Here is a 13,358-nt window from a genome sequence, read left to right on the forward strand (position 1 = left end):
CAACACAGGGCTGGGGTTCCCGCATGACAGCAGGGACGGGACTGGCAGTGTGGAGTGACACTGCAGCAGCGTGGGAGCGGATCAGGGGCGTGGTGGAAGACAGGGAGAACCCTGGGGCTGGGTTACTCGCGTGCTGTGCAGCGGGGGTGAGACGCCGCCCCGCCTGGAGCACCTGCTGTGCTTTGCCAGTGGACGTTGCAGCGTGGCTGGCCAAGGGCATGTCCCGGTCCCGTCCCCACCAAAGGGGGTGTTAGCAGGGGATTGGCCTGTGCTCAGGGCAGTGCAGGGAAAGTGACTGTGATTGGCCCCTGCACTGCAGGGCAAGGGGGACCCCCTGCTCCTCTCTCAGTGGGGCTCGGTGGTGTAACGCTGGGGCAGGGCCTGAAGCTCTGAGCAGGGCCAACCCAGCAACAGGAGTGGTTGGGGGCTGGGCAGGGCCCCATGGATTCCAGGAGCGGGGAGGAAAGGTCAGTTCCTTGGGGCAGGAAGCTGGGGTGGGCAGGTAGCTGGAAGGGGGTGACAGATGGGGCCCCACAATGTGGTGGTCCAGGCACCCTGTCTGTGGGTGCTGGGGGGAGGTGTTCCCAGCTGGTGAGGAGGGAGCTGGGGCACCACGAGGGGAAGGTCTGGGCTCCTAGAGCCGCCCCTGCTTTCCTGGTTACCCCCACCCCGACTCCCATGGACTCTCCCTGCTCAGTGCTGGGTGGGGGGGGGGAGCAGGGGAAGCCCCCAGCCCCTCCCCCAGTCATTGCTGAGGGGAGAGTTCCGCCTGGCCCCCGATTTGCCTGGCCATTCAGCCTGGTGCCCGGGGGGGCCTGTGCTACCAGCAGCTCTGTCCTGCAGCCGCACGGCCCATGAGGCAGGAGTGCATGTGTCTTCAGGAGCCCCTGGCTCCCGGCTCCCGTTCTCACCCTCTCTGTAGGTCCTCACCCAGGGGCAGGCGTCTCCGAGAGTCGTGAGATGCAGAGCAGCCTGAACCCAGCTCGGGACGAGGGCTATCCGGGGCCCTGCAACTACAAGCACGTGGCTGGTAAGAGGAGCTGCCGGCTGGCTGCTGCTTCATGGGGAAAGCGCTGGGTCCTGCCCAATGTTCTCTCTAATTTTTGACCGGCCGTGTGCGCAAAACATTTCTTCTGTGCAAACTGTTGTGCTTCTGTGCAAATTTTTGTGCGCGTGGTGTTTCGCCGTGTGCGCGGGGTTTAGGATCTGTGTGTGCGCACACGCGCACAGCTTAGAGGGAACAGTGGGCCTGCCCCCAATCCTGCCTGCGCCTGCCTGGGATCTGTGCCCTCCCATCGATCTGCTCCTCTCCTGGAAAATGGGTGATCCTGTCCCGGCCTCACCTGCTGCCCTCACCTGGGAGATGCCTGCGCTCCTTGTCACTGCAGGGAGGGTGGAACAAATGCAGGATCTGGGGGAGGACAGAGCCTCTGGGTTTGTGCCGTGGTTGGGGCTGGGAGAGCAGAGGAGTCACCCCTGGTCACAGGTTCAGTTGGGCGAGAGGGTGGCAGGGAAACCTCCCTCACTCTGGGGTCAGCTGTGTTTGGCATCTCTCCCATCCTGCACTCATCCTCTTTCAGGCGTCCCCATCACCAGTTTCGACACCGTCACCATCGACAGTGACCTGGACTCAGTGAGGACGGAGACAGTCCAGGTTCACCTCTGCAGGGCCATCAGCTGCCGGAAAGGTACGGCCTGGGGCTCAGCCAGACGGCAATTCCCCAGGGAGCTCATCAGTGCCCTCAGTGAATCCCCCTTGTGTCTCCTCCTCCAGACCAGCCTCTCTCCGCCCCCTGGCCCTGCTCTCGCTGTCGCAGGGCGATGGAGCTGCACTGGGGGCGTGGGGATTGAGCTGCCCCTTGCAGCTGTGCGGGCCCTGCTCTCTCTTGTTCCCGTCCCAGCCCACAGGTGACAGTGCCTGCTCTGCTCTCTGTGTGGAATGCACCCCAGACCCCCCAGCGCATTCACACCTTGCTGCTGGGATCCCAGCCGCTGCCCCCCGACCCCTCCAGCCCTGCTGCATTAGCCACGTACTGTTAGGGGCGATTGCCTTAGCAGGGTGGCTCAGACTCAAAGTCCAGGCTGGCTCCCTGCTCCCCACAGCTCCTCCTGCTGGCTCTCGGGTGCACTTGCTGTCCCAGGAGCTAGTCTACTATTGCTGTGGAGACACAACGTTTCTCTTCTCCAAACAGCTCCTGGCCGCAGCACCAAGGGGCCCTGCTACCCACGGAGAGACTCTTTGGGGTAAGTGCTGGTGAGAGTCCACCAGCTCGGCCCCTGGTGCAACGCCAAGCAGTGATGGTCCTGTGGAGACTCACGCCCAGGGCTCCCATTATCTGTGGCACTGCAACCTGCCACAGCGCCATGCCAAATCCTGCAGACAAGATCACAGGAACGGCCGCACTGCTCAGATCAGTAATCCATCTAGCCCGGTGCCTGGCCCTGACAGTGGCCAGTGCCATATGCTTCTGGCAGGCAGAGGTTCAGGGACATAGGGTTGCATCCCTGCCCATCCTGGCTAATGGCCTTGGACCTATCCTCCATGAACTGATCTAGTTCTTTTCTGAACCCTGTTCTAGTCTTGGCCTTCACAACATCCTCTGGCTAGGAGTTCCACAGGTTGACTGTGCGTTGTGTGAGGAAATACTTCCTTTTGTTTGTTTTAAACCTGATGCCCATTAATTTTATTGGGTTACTTCTGGTTCTTGTGTTATGTGAAGGAGTAAATGACACTTCCTGATTTACTTTCTCTGTACCACTCCTGGCTTTATAGACCTCTAGCATATCCCCCCTTAGTTGTCTCTTTTCTAAGATGAACAGTCCCAGTCTTATTAATCTCTCCTCGTATGGAAGCCGTTCCACCCCCCTTAATCATTTGTGTGGCCCTTCTCTGTACCTTTTCCAATTCTAATATAACTTTTCTGTGATGGGGTGACCAGAACTGTACACATTCATGGTGAGGGCATCCCATGGATTTATATAGAGGCAGTAAGATATTTTCCGTTTTATTATCTATCCCTTTCCTAATGATTCCCAGTATTCTGTTCACATTTTTGACTGCTGCTGCATACTGAGTGGATATTTTCAGAGAACTATCCACAATGACTCCAAGATCTTTCTCGAGTGGTAACAGCTAATTTAGACCCCATCATTTTATATGTATAGTTGGGATTATACTTTCCAATGTGCATTACTTTGCATTTATCAACATTCAGAGTAACAGCCGTGTTAGTCTGTATTCGCAGAAAGAAAAGGAGTACTTGTGGCACCTTAGAGACTAACCAATTTATTTGAGCATGAGCTTTCGTGAGCTACAGCTCACTTCATCGGATGCATACTGTGGAAACTGCAGAAGACATTTCCACAGTATGCATCCAATGAAGTGAGCTGTAGCTCACGAAAGCTCATGCTCAAATAAATTGGTTAGTCTCTAAGGTGCCACAAGTACTCCTTTTCTTTTTATCAACATTGAATTTCATCTGCCATTTCTTGCCCAGTCACCCAGGTTTGTGAGATCCCTTTGTAACTCGTCGGCTTTGGACTTAACTATCTTGAGTAATTTTGTATTGTCGGCAAATTTTGCCACCTCACTGTTCACCCCCTTGTCCACATGGTCTTTCCGGCATGTCTCTGCTCATCCTGCCCTCCAGCAGTGGCAAAGAGACTGCATCGCAGCAGGATGATGTAGTGATTAGCGCAGGGGGTTTGGAAACCAGGATTCTGGCTTAGGCTCCGCTGCACCCTGCAGTAAGTATCTTGCATTTTTGGGTTGTTTTTTTTAAAAGCCACAACTTGATCTGAGCAGGCCAGTGCGGCTCGGCTGCTCCAGGGAGCCACCAGCTGAGATGTGAATTCTGAAATGATCAAGAGCTGCTGACACAAGGCTGGATGGGACCACATCCAGGTCCCCCAGCTAATGCAGTGTCATTCCACTGGCTCATGCAGAGTGGGTTCCCCTAGCTTTCAGGCCTAGACACAGTCCCCTGCAGTCCTGCATCAGCATCTCTTGGCCATTTTGGCAGTCCTCCTGCAGGCTGCAGTACTCCCAGGTGGGGCACCCTCCCTTGCATTGATCCTTAGTTGAGGCACAGGGTACTGGCACCTCCACTTGACTTTGGAACTTTCCTCTTGACCTTGGAGCACGGAGCCTGCCAACTCCAGGTACTTGGAGGCTGGGTACGAAGAAGGCTTTGAGGTGGGCCACCTGCTTCGAGCCAGCAGCCTTATAAAAAGGCAGCGAGTTGCAAACCGAGTGAGCAGTGAACAGAGGACAGGCAAACAGAGGGAGTTTGCCTGGCAGTTTGCCTGCAGGGAGTTCGCACAGAGTGTTTTTGCCTTTCAGGCTCCAGTGAGCAGTACATACAACATCTGAGGAGCCTCTTACAAGGAAGACATGGATAGTAAGCAATCAGTTGTTGTGACCTGCTCAGAATGTGCCATGTTTGTCTTTCTCCCAGAGGACAGAAGTGATTTTGTCTGTATGAAGTGCAAGCTGGTCTACATATTGGAAGAGAAGGTTAGAGGACTAGAGAACCAAGTATCATCCCTGCTTTGCATCAGAGAAAATGAATAGAAGTCAGTGTTTGGTTCTGGAAGCAAAACATGCTGAAGAATCAGAGAGTGCAGAGCAGAGCGGGGAAGAATATTGGTAGCATGTGACCTCGAGAGGAAGAAAGAGGAGAACCTATGTACCTCCAATGCAGATAGAGGTGCACGACCATTTTCAGGCTCTCTGCACAGGTACTATGGCGGAGAATGGTTTGGAAGAGCCCTCTGAGGGAAAGTATCAGAAGGAGACCCCATTGGCCAGAAGGCATGGGATTAATTGTCCTAGGAATGGGGGTTCCATGACCATCACTCCCAAGAGGAGGAGACGGGTGGTGGTGGTTGGAACTCCCTCCTAAGGGGGACGGAGTCATCTATCTGCCGACCAGACCGGGAGACTCGAGAAGTGTGCTGCTTGCCTGGAGCTAGAATCCAGGATGTGACGGACTGTTTGCCAAGACTGATCAAGACCTCGGACCTCTACCCCTACCTGCTTCTCCCCATGGGCACCAATGATATTGCCAAGAATGACCTTGAATGGATCACTGCAGACTATGTGGCTCTGGGAAAAAGGATAAAGGAGTTTGAGGTGCAAGTTGTGTTCTCGTCCATACTCCCTGTTGAAGGAAAAGGCCTGGGAAGAGACCGTCGAATCATGGAAGTCAACGAATGGCTACGCAGGTGGTGTCGGAGAGAAGGCTTTGGATTCTTTGACCATGGGATGGTGTTCCAAGAAGGAGGAGTGCTAGGCAGAGACGGGCTCCACTTAACGAAGAGAGAGAAGAGCATCTTCGCAGGCAGGTTTGCTAACCTAGTGAGCAGGGCTTTAAACTAGGTTTGCCGGGGGATGGTGATCTAAGCCCAGAGGTAAGTGCGGGAGTGGGATACCAGGAGGAAACACAAGGAAGAGGGTACAAGATGAGAAGCCTCCTGATTCATACTGAGAAAGTAGGGCAATCGGCTAGTTATCTTAGGTGCATGTACATGAACGCAAGAAGCCTAGGAAACAAACAGGAAGAATTGGAAGTCCTGGCACAGTCAAGGAACTGTGACCTGATTGGAATAACAGAGACTCAGTGGGGTAACCCACATGACTTGAGCACTGTCGTGGATGGGTATAAACTGTCCAGGAATGACAGGCATGGGAGGAAAGGTGGAGGAGCTGCATTGTCTGTAAGGGAGCAGTATGACTGCTCAGAGCTCCAGTCTGAAACGGAAGAAAAGCCTGTTGAGAGTCTTTGGGTTAAGTTTAGAGGCGAGAGCAACAAGGGTGATGTCGTGGTGTGCGTGTGCTTTTGACCACTGGATCAGAACGAGGAGGTAGACAAGGCTTTCTTCGGACAACTAACTGAAGTTTTCAGATCACAGGCCCTGGTTCTCATGGGGGACTTCAATCACTCTGACATCTGCTGGGAGAGCAATACAGCGGTGCACAGACAATCCAGGAAGTTTTTGGACAGTGATGGGGACAACTTCCTGGTACAGGTGCTGGTGGAACCGACTAGGGGCCGTTCTCCTCTTGACCTGCTGCTTCCAAACAGGGAAGAATTAGTAGGGGAAGTAGAAGTGGGTGGCAACCTAGGCAGCAGTGACCATGAGATGGTTGAGTTCAGGATCCTCACAAAAGGAAGAAAGGAGAGTAGCAAAACATGGACCCTGGACTTCAGAAAAGCAGACTTTGACTCCCTTAGGGAACTGAGGGGCAGGATCCCCTGAGAAGCTAATATGAGGGGGAAAGGAGTCCAGGAGAGCTGGCTGTATTTTGAAGAAGCCTTATTGAGGGCACAGGAACAAACCATCCCGAAGTGCAAAAAGAATAGCAAATATGGCAGGCGACCAGCCTGGCTTAACAGTGAAATCTTCAGTGAGCTTAAACTCAAAAAGGAAGCTTACAAGAAGTGGAAATTTGGATAGATGACTAGGGAGGAGTATAAAAATATTGCTAGAGCATGCAGGGGTGTAATCAGGAAGGCCAAGGCACAATTGGAGTTGCAGCTAGCAAGGGATGTGAAGGGTAACAAGAGTTTCTACAGGTGTGTTAGCAACAAGAAGAAGTGTGGGACCCTTACTGAATGGGGGAGGCAACATAGTGACAGATGATGTGGAAAAAGCTGAAACAATTAGGAGTTCTTGTGCCACCTTAGAGACTAACAAATTTATTTGGGCATCAGCTTTTGTGGGCTAGAACCCACTTCATCAGATGCAGGGAGTGGAAAATACAGGAGCAGGTACAAATACATGAAAAGATGGGAGTTGTCTTACCAAGTGTGAGGTCAGTCTAACGAGACAATTCAATTGACAGTAGGATACCAAGGGAGGAATAATAACTTTTGTAGTGGTAATGAGAGTGGCCCATTTCAGACATTGACAAGAAGGTGTGAGTAACAGTAGGGGGAAATTAGTATGGGGGAAATGAGGTTTAGGTTTTGTAATTGAAGTACTCGATGCTTTTTTTGCCTCAGTCTTCACAGACAAGGGCCGCTCCCAGACTGCTGCACTGGGCAACACAGTATGGGGAGGAGGTGAGCAGCCCTCAGTGGTGAAACAACAGGTTAAGGACTATTTAGAAAAGCTGGACATGCACAAGTCCATGGGTCCAGATCTAATGCATCCGAGGCTGCTGAGGGAGTTGGCGGATGTGATTGCAGAGCCATTGGCCATTATCTTGGAAAATTCATGGTGATCGGGGGAGGTCCCGGATGATTGGAAAAAGGCAAATATAGTGCCCATATTTTTAAAAGGGAAGAAAGAGAACCCGGGGAACTACAGACCGGTCAGCCTCACTTCAGTCCCTGGCAAAATCATGGAGCAGATCCTCAAGGAATCCATTTTGAAGCACTTGGAGGAGAGGAAGGTGATCAAGAACAGTCAACATAGATTCACCAGGGGCAAGTAATGCCTGACCAATCTAATTGCCTTCTGTGATGAGATAACTGGCTCTGTGGATATGGGGAAAGTGGTGGATGTGATATATCTTGACTTTAGCAAAGCTTTTGACACGGTCTCCCACAGTATTCTTGCCAGCAAGTTAAAAAAGTGTGGATTGGATGAATGGACTATAAGGTGGATAGAAAGCTGGCTAGATTGTCAGGCTCAACGGGTAGTGATCAATGGCTCCATGTCTAGTTGGCAGCCGGTATCAAGTGGAGTGTCCCAGGGAATGGTCCTGGGGCCAGTTTTGTTCAACATCTTCATTAACAATCTAGATGATGGGATGGATTGCACCCTCAGCAAGTTCGCGGATGACACTAAACTGGGAGGAGTGGTAGATACGCTGGAGGGTAGGATAGGGTCCAGAGTGACCTAGGCAAATCAGAGGATTGGGCCAAAAGAAATCTGATGAGGTTCAACAAGGGCAAGTGCAGAGCCCTGCACTTAGGAAAGAAGAATCCCATGCACTGCTACAGGCTGGGGACCGATTGGCTAAGCAGCAGTTCTGCAGAAAAGGACCTGGGGATTACAGTGGATGAGAGGCTGGATCTGAGTCAGCAGTGTGCCCTCGTTGCCAAGAAGGCCAATGGCATATTGGGCTGCATTAGTAGGAGCATTGCCAGCAGATTGAGGGAAGTGATTATTCCCCTCTATTCAGCACTGGTGAGGTCACACCTGGAGTATTGCGTCCAGTTTTGCCCCCCCCCCCCCCACCACTACAGAAGGGATGTTGACAAGTTGGAGAGAGTCCAGCAGAGGGCAACGAAAATGATTAGGGGGCTGGGGCACATGACTTGCTAGGAGAGGCTGAGGGAACTGGGGTTATTTAGTCTGCAGAAGAGAGGAGTGAGGGGGGATTTGATAGCAGCCTTCAACTACCTGGAGGGGGGTTCCAAAGAAGATGGAGCTCGGCTGTTCTCAGTGGTGGCAGATGACAGAACAAGGAGTAATGGTCTCAAGTTGCGTAGTCAGGGAGGTCTAGGTTGGATGTTAGGAAACACTTTTTCACTAGGAGGGTGGTGAAGCACTGGAATAGGTTACCTAGGGAGGTGATGGAATCTCCATCCTTAGAGATTTTTAAGGTCAGGCTTGACAAAGCCCTGGCTGGGATGATTTGATTGGGGATTGGTCCTGCTTTGAGCAGGGGGTGGGACTAGATGACCTCCTGAGCTCCCTTCCAACCCTGATAGTCTATGATTCTATGAAGGGGTGGCCTGTCTGCGCTGCACTACCTGCTGCTGCTCTTACAGGTGCCTGGGCTCCAGCGGTGCAGTCACTGACGAAGAGGAAGAGGAGGAGGAAGAGGAAGAGTTCCTGTGGTCTCGTGGCAGCACTGAGCGGAGGAGCAGCAGCCCTGCGAGGTGGAGCTCAATGCCAAGCAGGGCAGAGTCCAGCTGGGAGGACACCAGGAAGGAAGCCTGCATGGAGCACAAGGTGCTGTTCCTGTGGCAGAGGGCGATTCTCCCATGGGTGTTGGGATGGTGGGTGTACTGCAGATAGGGCAGCCCTGGGCACCACTGTGTGTGACTGGGAACGATGCCTGTGAAGTCCAGCTTGGGGGGGGAAACCCGGCTTTCAGCTGGAGAAGGGTGGAGCCAGCAGGGGAGAAGTTGTGTTTTGGGGTTTTGTAGGGTGGTTCAGAAGGGGTTGACAGCCACGCTCCTGTCCAGTGATGCCCCAGAACCCAGACAGAGGCTATAGCAATGGCACTGGCTGGTTGCCCTTGAGCTCAGTGGCAAAGCTCCCCATTGGCTTCGGTGGCAGTGGGAGCAGGAGGACAAGGGGGCCCTGAAGGAGGATGAGAGGGATCGTGCATGCCCATGACCCACTGCAGAGGCACCAGGACTGGGCGGCCTGTGGTTGGGATCTGCTGGTCTTGCTAGTGAGGCAGGGCTGGGGGGATAAGGGTGTCAGGAAAGGCTGCTCCCCTGAGTGTGATTCTCCAAGCACGGGGACTCCCCAGAAAGAATTATTGACCTCCTGGCTCTGGGTGTGGCCTGGGAACGTACCTGTACTGCAGGTGCCCACCTCCCCGGCAGTCTCTGCGCCTTGCTTTGCTCTGAGCTGATGGCCAGCCCGGCTCATTCACTTGTTACAGCTCTCCCCGGCCACTGCATGGCGCAGAGCAGACCCATGGCGCAGCACCTCCCTGCTGATAGGGGGATCCCAGAGGAATCCATCGCCAGGTGTGCTGGCTCCTGACTCAGGGAGTGGGCACGAGGGAGGTCGAGAAGCAGATGGAGGCTGCAAGGTGGGGACTGAGGCAGGTAGCAGAGTTGCCTGAAATTGACACAAGGAAGTGCAGAGAATTGTTACAAGGCAGCTCTTGCATGAGACCGTAGCAGCGCATGGAGCTACGCGCTATTCTGGAAATCCAGGCAAGGGCAGTGATCCCACCAGCAACGTAGGAAATCCCAGAAGCACAGTATAGCAATCCTGTCTCCTGTACCACAGCAGTAGCAGTATTGTCCAGTAGTAAGAGCAGGGTGCTGTGGGTTTGGTGACTGCCTTCTAGTCCCGCTCCTGACACTTCCTCCCCACATGGCCTTGGGCAAGTTACTTAACCCCGCTGCCCTTTAGTTTACAATGAGGATAACACGCTGCCCACCCTTTTATAACACTGGAGTCTTTGGGGTTATATCAGAGCTAAGTGTTGTTCCACCCAAAGTAACTGCATGGGAAAAACACGGTCAAGGCTGCAGAATTCAGCCCTCCAAAGATGGGAAATGCTGGAACTAAGATTCTTCTTTGAGAGCTGGTCCGTGTGAGTATCCCACACGGGTGTGTTTGTGCGCTGGGGGCCCGAGTCCAGAAGTTCTAACAAGCCATGTCCAATAGTAGTTCTCCGCGTGGCCCAGTCCGAGGGCACAAGAGGCAGTGCGAGCTGACATCTCTCCAGTTCCTTCTCACTGCCACTTGGCCTGAGTTGGAATGCCTGTGTCCACAGATGTCTCCAGCTTTTATTCTTAATACTTGGCAAATCAATCTGTAAATAGTTTGTAGTTTTTATGTTAGCATAGCTAGAGTTTTTAGGATAGTTAGTGTAGGTAGTTTTTCCCCCATACCGGAGACTTCCTCCCTGCAGCCTGGGACTATACCCAGGGTTCCAGGTTCAAGAACTGTGTCTCCTGCCCTCACTCCAGAGGGTGGTGAAACACTGGAATGCGTTGCCTAGGGAGGTGGTGGAATCTCCTTCCTTGGAAGTTTTTAAGGTCAGGCTTGACAAAGCCTTGGCTGGGATGATTTGATTGGGGATTGGTCCTGCTTTGAGCAAGGGGTTGGACTAGATGACCTCCTGAGGTCCCTTCCAACCCTGATATTCTATGATTCTATGATTCCTTCTCTGTGAGTGATGAGTATCAGCGCGGTCTCTGCTGGTTGGGTGAGACACAAATTCTGCAAAGTGCAGCATCTGTCACTCTTTTCCACTGCGAACTTGCCAAGTTCATGAGCTTAGATTAAAGAAACACTGTATAGAGAAGGCTGTGAGGCGTCACTCTGATCCAGGCCAGGGAGACCCCCCCTGTACATTGGCCCCATCGGATGAGCAGTGCCCCTCTGAGCACGAGCTTAGGAACAGTGTCTACAGCTGCTAAGCCCAGGACTCTTCTTCCCAGGCTTCCCATGACCGTAAGGGGCACTCTGATGACTCTCTCATGATCAGATCCCCCCAAATCTGTCCATAAAAGAAGGGATCCCTTCCTGAGCCCGCCCAGGCTGGGCAAGCCTTCACATGCAAATCCCATGGGACAAGGTCCGTGAAGTACTCCCAGGCTGGAGGGTACAGTGCACAAGAAGAAGGATCTTTAGGTGGCTCCGGCTTCGAAACACAAGGACTGACACCAGCCAGCTCCATCCAGAAGTGTTGGACCTGCTTCTTCCTCTGTGCTGTCCCATCCTCCTAAAGACCCTGCCCTGCTACGGATTCCTGGGACATGTCGGAACCATTGGCCCTGACCACCGGGTTGTCTGTACACCTACATTACACTAGAGGATATTTTCTTCCCTTATCCCCAGTCTCCTCTCCTCACCATCCCAGTCCTTCTGAGAGACATTGCTGTGCCAGAGGACAAACCTGTGTCGGTGTCACTGGAGCCATCCCCTCTCCAGCTGCCAGGCAGGAGCATGCACCCTCCGGTACCATCCGCCCTACCACTGGAAGAAGAGCAGTTCTCAGACGCTCTGGCTGGTCAGTCATCTCCTCACAGAGATCTCAGCCCTGATAGACGGTTGAAGAGATCTGAGCCCCATCCTCCCTGATGTGACTTCTCCAGACACCACTGGTACCCAATGCCGTGGGGTCCCCCCTCACCTGGTCGATCCCTCCTTTGGGCCATATTGGGGCCCCTGGAGCCCCTATGGGAGACGCCCTGGATCCGTCCATGAATCCTACCACACCTCTCTTACTCAGCACTCACCAGATCCGACAGAGTACGAGGAGGACAGAGACCCAGATTTGCAGGTACCGACAGGAATCTTGTCCTCATCTCTGTCTGAAGCTGTCACTCCATCCTCACCCTCTCCGCCGGACGACCATAGGCAGTACCAGGAGCTGCTTCGGAGGATAGCCAATGACATCCAGAGGAGATCCAGGACTTCCCGCACTGGCCTCTGGCTATTCTGCAGCCTACAGGTCTGAGGAAGGTGGCGCATCTGGTTAACGAGGCCATCAGGGAGCCAGCCAGAGTGGTGTGGCATAACCCTGCCTCCTGCCCCCCCATGCCTGAAAGGGCCGAGAGAGGCTGTTTTGTCTCTGCCAAAGGGGCTGAATTTCTTTTCTCCCACCCAGCAACCAGCTTGCTGGTGCTACAGGCAGCTGTGAAGAGAGCAAAATTGCGTCACCCCAAACCCACCCGCATTGATAAGGTCTTGAAGAGGTTGGACCTGTTGGGAAGAAAGGTCCTTTCCCTGCAATTCTGCTTCGCTAACTATTGGGGCTTGTTAGCGAATAGGATTTTACCAATCACTCTGGCCTGGCCAGTTTTAAGGATAATCTTCCCCCTGATGACAGAGCCCAGGTTCAGCCTCCCTTAGAAGAGGGCACGTTAGTGGCTAAGGGTATGTCTACACTACGAAATTAGGTCAAATTTATAGAAGTCAAATTTTTAGAAATCGATTTTATTACAGTCGATTGTGTGTGTCCCCACTTAAGACCATTAAGTCGGCGGAGTGCGTCCACAGTACTGAGGCTAGTGTCGACTTCCGGAGCGTTGCACTGTGGGTAGCTATCCCACAGTTCCCGCAGTCTCCGCCACCCAGTGGAATTCTGGGTTGAGATCCCAATGCCTGATGGGGCAAAAAACATTGTCGCAGATGGTTCTGGGTATATGTCATCAGGCCCCCATTCCCTCCCTCCCTCCGTGAAAGCAACAGCAGACAATCGTTTCGCGCCTTTTTTCATAGATTACCCGTGCAGACACCATACCACGGCAAGCATGGAGCCCGCTCAGCTCACCGTCACCGTACATCTCCTGGGTGCTGGCCGACGTGGGACTGCATTGCTACACAGCAGCAATTCATTCCCTTTTGGCAGCAGACAGTGCAGTACGACTGGTAGCCATCCTCGTCGTGTCCTGGGTGCTCTGGCCGGTCTTGGTCAGGTCGGTCGGGGCGCCTGGTCGGACATGGGTGCTCCTGGCAGACCTCAGTAAAGTCTGTCAGGGGCGCCTGCACATAAATGGGAATGACTCAGGTCATTCTCTTCTTTAAATTTTGTCTAATGGAGATTCAGTCCTGCCTGGAATATTGGCAAAGGGATAGCTCTCCCAGCCAACAGCACCGTCTGCTGCCAGCCTACCCCTCCCTCCCTTCATGAAAGCAACGGCCGACAATCGTTTTGTGCCTTTTTCTGTGTGGGTGCCATATTGCTGTCAGCATCGTCA

General features: G+C 53.2%; 1 protein-coding gene across 1 annotated transcript in view; it reads left to right on the plus strand.

Annotated features, from left to right (window-relative positions):
* LOC119563793 overlaps positions 1–13,358 on the plus strand; it is a 63,156-nt gene that overhangs the window by 13,640 nt on the left and 36,158 nt on the right. The window contains exons 6-9 of the mRNA XM_037878990.2: positions 923–1,030; positions 1,581–1,688; positions 2,193–2,244; positions 8,727–8,910. Coding sequence (XP_037734918.1) covers positions 923–1,030; positions 1,581–1,688; positions 2,193–2,244; positions 8,727–8,910 — 452 coding nt within the window. The remainder of the gene's footprint in view (positions 1–922; positions 1,031–1,580; positions 1,689–2,192; positions 2,245–8,726; positions 8,911–13,358) is intronic.

This window comes from Chelonia mydas, chromosome 15 (genome assembly GCF_015237465.2).
Source record: "Chelonia mydas isolate rCheMyd1 chromosome 15, rCheMyd1.pri.v2, whole genome shotgun sequence".
NCBI lineage: Eukaryota > Metazoa > Chordata > Testudines > Cheloniidae > Chelonia > Chelonia mydas.